Raw genomic sequence first — 14,780 nt, 5'->3', positions numbered from 1 at the left:
TTCAGATTCTGTGTCTCCCTCTCTCTCTGCCCCTCCCCTGTTCATGCTCTGTCTCTGTCTCAAAAATAAATAAACGTTAAAAAAATTAAAAAAAGAAAAAAAAAAAAGAAAGAAAACCCCAGTCTTCCAAACTGTTTCATCATCCCCACCAGCAGTGTGTGAGGCTTACTTGATCCACATCCTTACCAACGCTTTATAAACTCAGCCTTTTCCACTTTATCCATTCTAACAAGCGGTAGTCCCTTCGCTTTGCTAAAAAATACTTTTTGTATACACACGTGCATCTAGACAATATACTATCTGTAGGTGTTTTGAACATGAGGGCTCTGGGGCGCCTGGGTGGCTCGGTTGGCTGAGTGTCCAACTTCGGCTAAGGTCATGATCTTGCGGTCTGTGAGTTCGAGCCCCGCGTCAGGCTCTGTGCTGACAGCTCAGAGCCTGGAGCCTGCTTCGGATTCTGTGTCTCCCTCTCTCTCTGCCCCTCCCCTGTTCACGCTCTGTCTCTCCCTCTCTCTCAAAAGTTAAACATTAAAATTTTTTTAAATAAATAAATGAACGTTAAAAGAGAGAACAGAAAGAAAGTGAAGGCTCTGACTTCAGCCATCTCTTCTTAGGGCTGCACAGGATGCCCTCCTGCATTTTGATGATGTTCCCACCGGCTCAGGATAAGGCCCACAGGAGGCAGCAATACAGGCTGAAGAAACAAGCAGAGTCCTCAGAGATCCCCGTCTGCCTCATGGGAGGCGCAGACATGACCGGCCATCCTGAAGACAACAGCCTAGTGGACGTCACCCCCTGGCGACCTTTCAAAGCAGTATCTTCCCATTCTGCCCGGTCAGTCTCCACTGCACGCCCTTATTTGGTTTAGGGGGTCGGCATCCTGCCGGCCAGCGAGGCTCAAACCAGGAAATCTTGCAGCTGTTCCCAGATCTTCTTGGTGCAATTCTGATGACACTTATAAACATGCTCTTTTGTTTCAGGTCCTGCTTGGGGGGCTGGATCCAGAGTTGAAGGAGAGCCCAAGCCCTCTGGAGAAGCACACGCAGAAATCACGGTGACAACCTGTCCCTTCAGTCTGGTGAGTCCGCCATCCACCTCCCCTGGTCGGTCACATGTTCGGGCCCAGCTCAGGCAGGCCTGCCACCCCCGGGCTAAGTCACCCACCCCCATGGAGCCTCCAGTCTCCTCCCCCTCCCAGTGCTTCCCTCTAGCTGCAGCCCCAGTAAAGCCCCCCCACCTTCTGCCTTTGCTCACCATCCTTCCATGGCTCCCTGCTCTCTCTCAGCTGGTCTTCATTTCTTTGTGTGACATCTGTGTTCCTCCATGATTCTCTCCCTCTTTCTTTTCCCCAATCTCGTACTCGACCCAGAGACCCTTTTCCAGTCGAGCCAGATGCCTGACAATTCCCCAACCTTATGCTGCATTTCCACATCTCTCCTGCTTTTGGCCAAGGTGTCCCTCCACCGTGGATGCCTTCCCCCCCTCCCCCTTCTACTAAAGCTGTAGAAGAACTGACCCGTCCTTGACCTAGAACACACCCCCTCCTCCAAAGGCGGAATCAGCCTTTCCTTCCCAGCATTCCTTCCTCATGCCAACTTGACCTGTTATTAAAGACCCATCTATTCCCCACCTGTTAGCCTTAGGGGTCCCCTGAGAGCAGGAACAACATTTATGTCCTCTTTCCAGCAAAGGATCTATTTACTACCCAGCAGGTGCAGAGTCGGGGCACAGTTCCGCCACCTACCACTGATCTGAACCTCCCTGCACCTCTGTTCCCTCATCTGTAAAACCAGGAGAAGACACCCACCCCATCTGGCCATTGAAGGGATTCAATGAGTTAACCCACATAAAGGGCTTAAGAGGTGTAGGCGGGACCCTGGTAAGTAGTCAATGCTTGGCGAACTTTAGCCAGAAATGGTAATGATTTGTTGAGTTGAAATGAAACCCTGCCCTCGTTCTAGAGAATTTTCATATGAAGAGGGAGATACTTTCTGTTGATCTTCAGGAGACTTTCTTAAATAAGGACACCCCCCCCCTGCCCCCGCCCATGCCTCCCCAGCTTCCATTAAAGGAGAGTAGCCACTCAACAGAAGCTGTCGAAATCATCTCCTCTCTTTCTTAGCTTCAAACTAACCATGAACATCTTCCTCCTTCAGGAAGCCTTCCAAGATAGGATTCCTTCAAGGAACTTCTTTCTTCTACCTTTCTCTGATGTGAAGGCCCAGGACCATCGCCATCCCCTTGCCCTGCTTCCTATCTTACACAGGAGGAAACAGGCACAGGGAGGAGAGAGAGGTCAGGAGGGGATAGGCGTTCTGGAAGGGCCAAGGGCTCCGTGAGGGTGGAGGGGTGTGTGTGTGTGTGTGTGTGTGTGTGTGTGTGTGTGTGTGTGAGAGAGAGAGAGAGAGAGAGAGAGAGAGAGAGAGAGAGAGAGAGAGAGAGTAGGGGGCAGGCTGCTCAGGGAGGAGAAGAGAGCCCAGGGAAGGGGTGGGGGGGCTTGGTGAGGTCCAGGTGAGGAAGTGGGTGAGTGGGCTTAGAAGCCCAGTGGACTCAGGATAAGGCCGGTAGAACCAGGGGCGGGAATGAAGGGGGTTCGGTGAGCCAGATGGGAGCTCAACAGAGACAGGGAATTCAGGAGCCAGGATGAGGTTCCCAGAGGGGCTGGGGCTCAGGGAGGTGACTGCAGCGTCCCAGGCTCTGCCTCTGTCCACCTGGGCCATGGTCCCATACCTGTGGCTCCTCCTTCTCAAACCCAGCCAGCGGTTTGGGAGCCTGGCACCAAGCCCTCCAGGAGAGGGGGGTTAAAGGTGAGCGGGCACGAGTCGGTCCCAGACGGGGATTGGCAGGCGCCTGGGCCCGTGGCCCGGGCCCACGGCTGTGCCACAGGCCGCCAGACGGGTGAGCGGCTGCCACCCACGTGCTAAGGAGAGAAGGAGGCACCGGAACAAGGGGCAAAGGACACCCCGAACGGGCGGGGGCCGAGCAGTGCCCGCGTCCACACCCGCTGCTAAAAGCCGGGCGCAGGGCGTAGCGCACAGAGCCCTCTGCCGCCGGCGCAGAGAAGACGCGGCGGCTGCTGTCGGCGGCGGCTGCTGTCGGCGGCGGCTTCGGAGCATCCCGCGTGCGCCCCTAAGGCTCCCGCTTCCCAGACGCAGCGCGAGGAGGAGACCCTGCGGGCGTGGCCCACCCTACCCGCAGATCGCTCGGAATCCAGGTGAGGGGTGTGGAGGAGATCAGGTGGGTGCAGGTGCATAGCCCAAGGGGAGTCAGATCCTCCCCTAGGCTGGACCTCAGTCCCCGCACCTGTTCAATGGGGGAGGGCCACCGGTTCAGCTCTGCTGGGCTGGTGGGGTCAATACTCTTGTGTACTTGCCCTGGCTCAGCTGCCAGGAGAAGGAGGCAAGCTCAGACCCCAGAGAGGGCTTAGGATCAAGAAGCTGAGAATTCATCCTGCCTGTTCTTCCAGGAGCAGAGGGTGAAGTGCACACGGGTTCCCACAGCCTCCTGGGCTCCCACCAGCTGGGGAAGGATTGAACGGTGCTCTGGGGACTCTCCATAGAGGTGACTGTGGGGCCAGGGAAGCAGGAGGGAGGGCCTTCTCTGTTACACCCTCTGCCCAAGACAGGTGTGGGTGCCAGGAGAGAAGTCGGTTCCAGGTGGGCCCTAGGATCACAGCAGCAAGGACTCAGAGCTCCCCCTGGCTGGGCAGGGAGAAGCCAGATGTTACCGTGGGGCAGGGAAGCCACGTGGATTCATGGCCACCAAACTTCTAGCCAACAGGTAGGGGCTAGAGAAATGGCAAAGGGCACTCCCTCTGGTCTGGCCCAGGAAGGCCAGGGCTCCCTTCGGCCTCCCAGCCACCCTACCCCCACCTCCGTGTCTCCTGAGGTTACCCTGGTGGGCAAAGAAGCCAGGGTCAGGCCTGGGTTGGGTTTAGGAGCTTTGAGTTCTTGTCTGTGTCTGGCTGTGTGACCTTGGGTCCATTACTTCCTTTCTCTGGGCCTGGCTCTCCCTCTGTGACACGGGGAGGCTTGTTCCTGGGACGCTGGAGGGGAGATAGGGATAGGATTAAATGGGACACCAGGATGCTTTGGAGGACAGGGAGGCCCACTCCAAGCAAGGTCCTTGTGGTCCTTCACAAAGAGGATGATGTCCCAGGGTCAGCTGGATCAGGTGTTGGGTGGGGCCAGGGACCTGGCCCAGGCCTCCATCTTGTCCAGGTGAGTTTCTTTCTGTTTCTTTACGTGGCCTGCCCATCTCCTGCCCAGACCGGCAGATCCAGGGGGAGGACAACTGGGGCCTGGGGATCTCAGGCCTGGGAACACGGGCAGGAAGGCTCAGCTCCTTAGCCCCAGGGCAGGGCTAGCTCCTGGAGGAGGGGGAGGATTCCCTCTGAGGAGCTCTGTGCTGTGGCAACCAGGATCCTCCCTCTCGAGAGGGCCATCCTTCTGGGTGCACCCAGGAAGGACACGATCTACCCCAGGCCAGGGCTCAGTTTGGAATCGCGCTCAGGGCTCAGGGTGGGATCAGGACTCAACGTGGGCCCAGGTGAGGGGGCCAGGGCCAGGGACGCACCTGGGTTCTTGGAATGTTGTCAATGAAATCGTCCGGCCTGTGTGTGAGTAGCACTGGTGGAGGTGATGTTTGTAAACTGAGGTAGAGGGCACAATGGGCTTTGAGGAACTGCAGGGTGGGACGGAGGGAGAGGGGCTGTGCTCTTGAGGCTCCTGTGGACTACACCTGCCCCAGAGCCCACTTCTTCCCTTTGGGCAGAAGCCGTACCTGGAGCCTCCCTCTGAGGCTGCCCTTGACTCTGCTGCTGGCTCTGTGAGGGGCAAAGGCAGGTGGAGACTGGGCTGAGAGAGCCCTTCATCAGCACAATTCTCACTCCCTGTTCAGGGCTGACAAAGGGGTTTGGGCTCAGATGTGAGGCAGGGGAGGAAGGAAAGGGGGGCTCCCTCAGGCCCAGGGTCTCTCGGAAGGGGGAAGGAGGGACTGAAATTTGCTGGACACCTACTACGTGCCAGGCACCGTGCAGGGGTTTTCCTGTCACTGTTTCCTTCTTCCTGATAACCTGAGAGGGAAAGGATATCGTGCCCACTTTATAGATGAGGAAACAGAGAAGTCAAAGCACCAGCTCAAGGTCACACAGCCTGGAAATGACAGGGCTGGGCTTCAAAACAAGCCACACTTGATTCCAAAGCCCTGATTTCTGCTCCCACTGTTACCTCTGCCTCGTTCCCTGTCACCTTCTGGGCCTCACCCTGTGCATCCGTTGACACTGATGCTGACACCGTCGAGAGCAGCTGTGGGCAAGCGTCTGTGTTGCATCCGGAGAGCAGCACACATCAGGGGGTGTACTCGTGGATGCTCGTGGGTGTCCACATGGTCTGCACCCCGCTCCCCACCTCCCCGCTGGACTTTCCTGCCCTTGAGCTTCAGGAGCAAGGCAGCTCACATTTGCCTTTTCTCTTAGAGGTGGGCTAAGCTGATCTTGTGTAGGGGGTCCCCAACAGGGCAGAAGGAAACCAAACATTCCCAGGGCAGGGTCTGGCACTGATAAATAGGTGACGCATCCCTCCAGCTGGCTCTGAGATGTGGGGGCAGGCTGGCTGGCATGTAAGCCGGCCTGTGACAGTCTGCTCCATCCTGACCAGAATCCCCAGGTCTCCCTAGTGCTGGGTAGCTCTGGGAGTCACGTCAGCTCTTGTCCCACACAGCCCCATCAGCCACGTGACTCTGGATGAGAGGTATGCCTCCCTAGGACCCCTTTCTGTGTCAGTCCAGGGACCCAACACCCTCATGGGGCCCATGTGACTCCCTGAGCTCCTTAGCAGTGGGAGGCCCGGGGATTCTGGGCAGGGCAGACCTGACTGTCCCTTCCCACGGCTGATTTGAGAAGTCGTTTTCCATCCTCAAGTCCCCTGGTGGAGGCTGTCCCCCCATGGCCTGTCCCATAGCATCTGGTTCTTTCTCTAACACCGTACTCAGAGATATTGGTTAGGAAGGAAAGAAAAAAGGAAAGACAGGGGTGGGAGAGGAAAAGAGGGAAGGAGAAAGGAAATCCACACTCGTGTGCCTACCACTGGCTCTTACATATTTCATTTGATTCTGCCAACAACCCCGTAAGGTGAATTTAACATCAATTTCCCACACCCATTTTAAATGTTTATTTACTTGTTTTTGAGATCGAGAGACAGAGAGCATGAGTGGAGGAGGGGCAGAGAGAAAGGGAGAGAGAATCCCAAGCAAGCTCTGTGCTATCAGGGCAGAGTCCTATGTAGGACTCAAACTCATGAACCTATAAGATCTTTACCTAAGCCAAGATCAAGAGTCGGACACTTAACCAACTGAGCTACCCAGGCACCCCCTTCACACCCATTTTAAAGTGAGAAACCAGTGCTCAAAGCCCATGATACCACTCTTTCCTTGTATGGAGCACCCTCAGAGAGGAGCCCAGGGTCACACACACGGGCAAATTTGAGCACCACAGTCCACACCCTGCCCCCATGCCTCTGTGCCAGGGAGCCCTGGATGGCAGGGGCATCATCTGACCTGGATGCTGAGGGGTCTGTGGGACCAGGGGGGCTCTAGCCTTGATGATAATCCCCTCCCCTCCAAGGCACTCCCCATTCTACTCTCTTGGAGCTGACTCTGAACAACCAGGCACAGACCCACCCTGGCACACTGGGGTGGCCAGAAATGCCACAGGTACAAAGAAGGAGACTGTACTGCAAGGCGCACCTGCTCTCCAGCCCTCTGTTTTCTCATCTGTAGAATGGGTAGACTAACACAGTGTTACCTGTTCTACTTCTGGAACTCCAGAAGTTCAGCGTGGAGGGGTCGGAGCTGGGAGGCAGGAGACCTGGCTCGGTCACTAACGTGACATGCACCGGGTAGCCTGACGCAAGCCGCTGCTCCAAAGGAGCCCCTCCAAGTCACATGAGCCCGTTGCCCTTGATGATTTCTACATCTTATTCCAATTTGCATGTGCCAAACTTCCAAGTAGCAGATGTGAGTCCTGAGCAGTGTATGTTTAGTCCTTCTCCTGTGTTTCTGGCACACAGCTCCTAAAACCCTTGGAATCTCCAGAGCTATGAGTGTCTTTTGTATGCTAATGAGATGCCTGGTGGCTGGTGGCCCCTAATAGTTTCAGGATGGAAGTTGGTCACCAGGGAGATCAAGGTGGGATTAGAGAGTTGGAACTTTCAGCCCCACCCCCCCATCTCTCAGGAGGGGAATGGGGCTGGAGACTGAGTTCGCTCGCCAATAACCAAAATCATGCCTGCCTAATGAATTTCCATTAAAAACTCCTCAATGAAGGGGTTGGTGAACACATCGAGGTGCTGGGAGGGTGGTGCACCTGGAGAGGGCATGGAAACCCCATGTGCTCCCCGCCCTCCATATCTTGCCCCGTGCCTGTCTTCCACATTTGGCTTTCCTGGGTTGTATCCTTTACGATAAAATGGTAAAATGTAAGCAAAGTGCTTTCCTGAGTTCTGTGAGCCTTTCTAGCAAATTGGAAAAACCTGAACAAGGCATGCTGAGATTCCCCTGATTTATAGCTGGTCGGTCAGAAGTGCAAGTGTTAACCCAGACTTGTGGTTGGTGTCTGAAATGGAGACGGTCTTAACGGGACTGACCCCTTAACTTGTGGGGTTGGAGGCTAACTCCCGGGAGATAGTGTCAGAAGGGAACTGAATTGTAGGACTCTCAGCCAGTGTCAGGGAATTGGAGAAGTGGTGTTGGAAAAGACATCATGCATTTGGTGTCAGAGGTGTCATGAGTAAAAACTGTCTACTGGTAAATGGTGGCCAGTGACATTTTTGCAAACTGACAGACTCTTGGTAGGATGGCCCTTCTTGGCAAAACCTCATCTCCTGGCTGACCCCCCCATCCCTCCACTGCTGTGACACTGCACTGCCGTATAGCACATTCTCCACCCTGGCTGGTCACAACCTACCTACAGGCTACACTGCTTCCCGTGCCACAGGGAGGGCAGCTGAATCCCAGAGAGGGTGAATGGTTTGCCTGAGATGACTCACAGGTACCTGATGAGCCAACCTACTGGGCTCTGTGCCCTAAAGAGAAAATGTCCCCCATGGCGCCCTTGGGCTCTGTGGATTGAGAAGGAGCGTTCAGACAAGATGGGGCAGAAGGCTGAACCTTTCCCTTCCCCAGGTTCTGGTCAGCCAATCAGGGACCCTTTCCTTTGTTTGGACATCTTTGATCTGTGGACTTTGGGGTCCTCAAGAAGAAAGCAGCCATCATCTACTGCCCTATCTCCTCTTATTTTCTTTACTTTACTGAAGGATTTTTTTTGTGGTTTCAAAAGTAATACACAGGCCTTATACAATTTTAGCATTTATGGAAATTTACAAGTGAATGAATGTCTTTTTCTCATATCCCATAAAGACCATCATAATGCCATAGTTTGTTGGCTGTGTGTCCAGACTTTTCTCCTCTTTCCATATATGAATGTTCACCATTATTTCTTTCTACTTGAGTGAGATCACACTTCACACATTGTTTTTGCAACTTTCTTCTAACATCAGCATTGCACCTTAGCTACCTTTTACTATTTCTATACTTATGATAATGATAGCACGTCTTTACCAACTGAGCACTTTGAAGGTATTGATTCACTTAATCCTCATAAAAAGTGTGAGAGGTGGGTACTCTGTTTATCCCCATTTTATAGACAAAGTTGTTAACAGCTACATGGTTTTCCACTATAGAGATCTGTCAAAATTTATTCAACCATTCTCCTGTTTGTCAGAATTATAAACAGTGCTGTGAGGAACATCCTTGTACATCTTTGTACATTAGGGACACATTTTTATTTTTATTTTTTCAAATGTTTATTTTTGAGAGACAGAGAGAGAGAGCACCAGACGGGGAGGGGCAGAGAGAGGGGGTCAGAGGATCCAAAGAGGGCTCTGTGCTGACAGCAGACAGCCTGATGTGGGGCTCGAACTCACAAACCATGAGATCATGACCTGAGCCAAAGTTGGACGCTTAACTGACTGAGCCACCCAGGAGCCCCAATTTTTACTTTGATTTTTAAAGTTTTATTTTTATTTTTTTAAAGGTTTTATTTTTAAATAATCTTTATTTTAAGTAACGTGGGGCCTGAATTCACAACCTCAAGAGTCACAAGCTCCACCAACTGAGCTAGCCAGGTGCCCCAGGGAAACATTTTTATAGATGTTTTATAGATGTTTATAGATGTTTTTATAGATTTCTGTTAGTTGAACTTGATGAGCCAAAGAGTATAAATGTTTTCGGTGTAACAGATTTTGCCAAATGGTCATCCAAAAATATAATCCCACGTTACCTGTTTACAGCAGAGTAGAGAAAAGATGTTTTGCCCCACCCACATCATTTCTGCCTCTTCCTGGCCTGGAGTGGGGTTTTAAGACTGCCCACGAAGCAGCCAAAGTGTTGGAGAAGGGGAAGTTTCCAGACAGATAACCCCACTGGTGATGCCACTGTTTTCTTCCTTCCCAGCTATCCCTGCACACCACCTACCCACACCCCCAGCCTCACCATGGGCTGCACCCCAGGGCCCTATGGAAACGGATCCCCTCTCCTCACTACTATTTTAACCATGCTAGTAAAAAAGTACAGGTGAGGAATTAGAGCCTTAAATTACTTGTTCTGTGACCTCAAGCAAGTAAGTTAACTTCTCTGAGCCTGTTCTCTCACAGATGACAAGTAATCATAAGCCCTGTTCATCTAGGTTCCTCAAGGGACAATAGAAGATTCTAAAAGTTCTGTGGTTCCTGCCAATGGCCAGGCAGAGACTGGTGGTTTTGTTGGCTAAACTTTGGGCAGGCTTTGGAATTACAGATGGATGGACCAAGGCCCTGGCCTTGGGAAGTTGGATGATGGGAAGAAAGGGGGCACAGAAGAAGAGGAGGGAAGAAGACGGAGAGGGATTGAAGTGGGCTGGGCCTGAAACTAGCCTCACTGCATGTTCCCCCAGATCCCAGGGGCCTGGGCTGGTTTTTCTAGGACCATCTGGGGAAGCCCAGGCTGACCTTCCAAGCCACTCTCCTCCTTTTCCTGTCCTACCTCAGTCTGGGACAAGCTCTGGATCCTAGCTCCCACCATGTCTGCTGGTCTTTCTCCAGTTGCTTGTTTTCCTCTCCTGGGCTCTCCACACCCCACACCGCAGCGCAGCCCAGCCTGGGGCAGGAACCTATTGCAAACTGCCAGACATGGTGTCAGCCTTGGGTTCAAATCTCTGCCCTCTCCACGCCCCACTACCCTGGGCTTAACTAAGGGCCTGATACAAGGAGGCAGTTAATACATGTGCTGGATGGGCAGCTGAAGGGGTATTTGGGTGGAGAAAGGGATGAGGAGATGGAAGTTTAGGTGGATGTATAAATGGAAGGAAAATGGACAGATGGACAGATTGGGAAGATATGAATGGATAAATAGATGGATGCAAGAAGAGATGAATGGATGGGTTGAGAGGTGATGAATGGACAGATAAGTGGGCAGATTGGGATGGATGGATGGATGGATGGATAGATGGATGGATGGATGGATGGATGGATGGATGGATGGATGGTTGCATGGATGGTTGCATGGATGGATGGATGGATGGATGCATGGATGGATGGATGCATGGATGGATAGGTAAATGACTAGATGTGCAGATAGATACAGTTGAATAGATGAGGGGAAGTAGCTGGGTGCTCACTCCATCTCTACTCTGTTGTTCTTCCTCCTCTGCCTTTCCTCCTCCCTTCTCACAATCTCAGAGCACAAAGAGCAGGGCTCCTCAGTGGGACCAGGGGCAGTCTACATAGAATTTATTTTTATTTGGTATTTTCATAATTTAAAAATGTATAAACAATACACTTATAGTATCCCTAAATATAAATATAGAAGCAGAAAGTCTAGAAACGTGAGACGTGCTTCTTGCAAAGGGAAGTGACTTTTTTCACTCCCTTTGGGTTGAGACCTATATTTTTTGGTAGAACACTTGGGTGCTTCTGATGTGAAAACTAATCTGGTCCAACTTGCTCCCTTTAATGTAGTCACATTTATCGACTTTTCCTTCATGATTTGGTCCCCCATTTCACAGATGCAGAAACTGAGACTCCAACAGGGGAAAGTGTCTTCCCGTTTTGCTGCCAGTTAGAGACACAGCTAAGACTCCTCTTTCTCATTCTTGTCCACTCCTGCATCCCCTGCTTCTTCAACTCACTCAATGGTGCCCCCAAATCCTCTTCTGGCCTGATGTGCCACCTCCCTCCTCCCCCCACCTAAATGCCCAATTCACCTCCAGCTGAGGGAGGCTTCAGGTAAGAGCATCCAAGGTGACTCGGGGTGGAGTGGCTGATTGTGTGTGTGTGTGTGTGTGTGTGTGTGTGTGTGCGCGCGCGCAAACTTGGTTTCTCTTTTCAAAAGCTTTTTTTTACTATCAATTTTTGAGAGAGAGAGAGAGAACGTGAGCAGGGGAGGGGTAGGGGTAGACAGAGAGGGAGACAGTAGATCTGAAGCAGGGTGTGCGCTGACAGCAGCAAGCCCAATGTGGGGCTTGAACTGACGAACCTTGAGATCATGACCTAAGCCGAAGTTCGGCACCCTATTGACTGAGCCGCTCAGGTGGCTCTCTTTTCAAAAACTTTTAAATCAGAGTGCCTGGGTGGCTCAGTCAGTGTTAAGTTAAGTGTCCGACTCCGGCTCAGGTCATGACCCCGTGGTCCATGAGTTCCAGCCCCGTATTGGGCTCTGTGTTGACAGCTCAGAGCCTGGAGCCTGCTTCGGATTCTGTGCCTCCCTCTCTCTCTTTCTGCCCCTTCCCCACTTCTCTCTCAAAATAAACGTTAAAAAAAAAAAAACCTTTTAAATCTAACATACCTATGTTAGAGTACACACATCGTAAGTATCCAGCTTGATGAGTATTTCCAGCAAATGCACCCATGTAACCTGAACCCAGATACTGAGACAAAATGTTAGCAGCATTCCAGGAAGCCCCTTCTTGATCCCTTCTCTCACCTCAAAGCTAAACACTACCCTGACTCCAAAACCACAGATTAGCTTGTTTTGGAGCCTTATATAAATGAAGTCTTACAGCACATACCCTCCTGTGTCAGGCTTCTTTTGTTCACCATATTGTCGGTGAGATGTACCCATATGGTTGCATTTGGTTATACGGTGTTCATTCCCGTTACTGTGTTAATATTCTGTAGTGTGAGGAGGCAGCGCTTGGCTGCATTATAGGAATAATGCTGAGTGAATAGTCGTGTATATGTATTTGTTGCACATACACACCCGTTTCTGTGGAGTTGCTGGGTTATAAGGGAGGTGGATGTTCAGCCTAGTAGGTACTGACAAATAGTTTTCTGAAGTGATTGGGCCAAGCTACCCTGGCAGCGGCATGGATGAAATTCTGCTGGTACCACGTCCTCCCGAGCGATCGCTCGTCCTCCTAATTTGAGAATGCAGGTTCTTGGGGGCAGGCTGGCATCAGATTGCCTGCATGTGAATCTCAGCTCTCCTTGTACCTTTTGACCTTCGGCAAAGCCTGTTCCTTTGTCTACAAGAGGAGTTGAAAATCACGGAGCGGTCATGAACATTCTACAGACGGGCTAGGTTAGGCGCCACCAACATTAGCCATTTATGGTTCACTCTCACAACAGTACTCTGAATCACCTCCCAGAGCCTCAGTTTCCCCTCGGTAAAATGTAACACATCCACACACGTGCACAGTGGAGAGAGGACTACCAGGAAATGGAACGATATACAAAAGTGATTTGTATGCCTGATTTTACTGAGATAGAATACACTTACTATAAAATTCCCCCTTTTTCAGTGTCATTCAGCGTATTCACAAAGCTGCACAACTATCCCCAACTATCTCATTCTAGAACATTTTCACCATCCCCAAGGTGAAACCCAATACCCATTAGTAGTTATTCTAATTGTCCACACCCAACTATTCCCAACCCCCAGCAGCTGCTAATCTACTTTCCGTCGCTATGGATATTACAAGGGCCAAATCTTTGCATTTCTGTATTTTTTAAGCTTATTTATTTTGAGAGAGATCGGGACAGCGCCAGCAGGGGAGGGGCAGAGAGAGAGGGAGAGAGAATCCCAAGCAGGCTCCACACTGCCAGTGCAGAGCCAGACACGGGGCTCGAAACCGTGAGATCGTGACCTGAGCGGAAACCGAGAATCAGATGCTGACGGAGCCACCCAAGTGCCCCTCTGTATTTTTTAGCTTTCGCAAAAGTGAAATACTAGCCCTAGGATAGGCACATAATACACGCTTAGCAAGTGTCATCTGTGTGTGTCTGTGCGTGTGTGTGTAGATGGATGGATAGATAGAACACACGTCGTGGACAGATACAGTATAAACTCAATTCATTCAACAAAAACCCATCTGCCCCGTTCGCACTTGGAGCAAAATGGTCTATGGAGAGGATGGGATTCTCGCTTTCAGGCAGTGCGCCATCTAGTGGGATACGGAGATGTGCACCCCTCACTGGGAACGCAGAGCAGAACGCAGTTAAAAGTTGTATTGGAACAAGGGTTGTGGGAACTCCGGGGAGATGTTGGAGGTGGAGGCGGCACTTCTAGTTTGGGTGAGCTTTCCAGACGAGGAGGGAAAGGAGGGGATCCTGAGAGCGAAGGCTGGGACACAGGGCGGGTGTGATGTCAAGCAGGACGGCAGGGACAGCCAGGGTTTCACACCCGGTCCTGCACCTCCGTGGCCTGTGAACGAGACTTGGCTGTAGAGAGAGGCTATAAGCCCGGGGCTGTGGGTAACGGGGGCCAGATGGGAAAGGGAGGAGAAGGGTGAGCCCAGGCCAGCTCGCACAAGCCTGCACTGTCATCCGGGCAAGGGCACCCTGAACCAGCTGTGCCGAAGCCCAGGCATGCCAGGGCCCCCGTGCCACCAGCTGGTTTGACTTCTCCAGTTGACCGTGGCTAGAATCATATTTAAGAGGAGACAAGTGGCAGCCTCATAAGTGAAGGAGGCTGGACTTCAGAGTCAGACCTGGCTCTGCCCTTTCTCACGGCAGGACCTTGAGCAAGTGCCTCACTCCCTGACCTGTTTCTTCAACTGTAAAATGGAGGTAATATTACCTACTTCAGTATGGTTAGGAATGATGATTGGGGGAGGCTGGACAAGGCAGATGAAGCATGCATTCCAGGCCTCAGCAAGCTTGGAGTATTGAAACGTTTTCTTTTTTCTTTTTCTTTCTTTCTTTCTTTCTTTTTTTTTTTGAAAAAAAAATTTAGTAATGGATTTTTTTTTCCAATTGAAGATGTCCTCGTGGAAGAAATTGGAACTTATGAACTTCCTTGTGTTTATTGTACAATGTACTGTTGTTCTGTCTTGAATTACACAGAGAGGGATTGTCTTTTTCAGTCCTTAGCCCTCCAAAGGTATTATCAGGCCCCGAGGAGGGCAAGAACAGGGTGCAGAGGGCCAGCTGATGGCTGGGGAAAGAGAGGGTAATGGGGTGAGACAGATAATTCACCCTACTGAGTCTCAACTCATGAGAAAGTCTCTCGAACCACAGGAGGCCATTCTGAGATTTTCTCCTGGGGACGGGAGGCCAGCGGGAGCGTGGTGGGGTGAGGTGGGATGCTGATAGGACAGACTTAGAACCCAAGGTGTTAACAGTTACAGAATCCTAAGAAAGCTCTGAATTCCACTTCCTGAGTTGACAGAGACAGAGCGAGAGACTGAGACAGAGCCCCAGTAAGACAGAGATTTGCCCAGGGGCATTCATGGAATTAGCAGCAAGGAT

The 14,780-nt window shown here is 51.5% G+C and overlaps 1 protein-coding gene across 1 annotated transcript in view; it reads left to right on the top strand.

Moving 5' to 3' along the window:
- Positions 1-3,650: 3,650 nt before the first annotated feature.
- The window catches only part of MLXIPL (MLX interacting protein like), a 32,078-nt gene continuing 20,948 nt past the window's right edge, over positions 3,651-14,780 (top strand). The window contains exon 1 of the mRNA XM_058709902.1: positions 3,651-3,780. Within this exon, the coding sequence (XP_058565885.1) occupies positions 3,755-3,780 (26 nt within the window). The 5' untranslated portion in view covers positions 3,651-3,754. The remainder of the gene's footprint in view (positions 3,781-14,780) is intronic.

The sequence above is a fragment of the Neofelis nebulosa genome, chromosome 18 (genome assembly GCF_028018385.1).
Source record: "Neofelis nebulosa isolate mNeoNeb1 chromosome 18, mNeoNeb1.pri, whole genome shotgun sequence".
Classification (NCBI taxonomy): Eukaryota; Metazoa; Chordata; class Mammalia; order Carnivora; family Felidae; genus Neofelis; species Neofelis nebulosa.
Note: the sequence above shows the minus strand (reverse complement) of the source record. Positions and strands in the feature narration are given on the sequence as shown.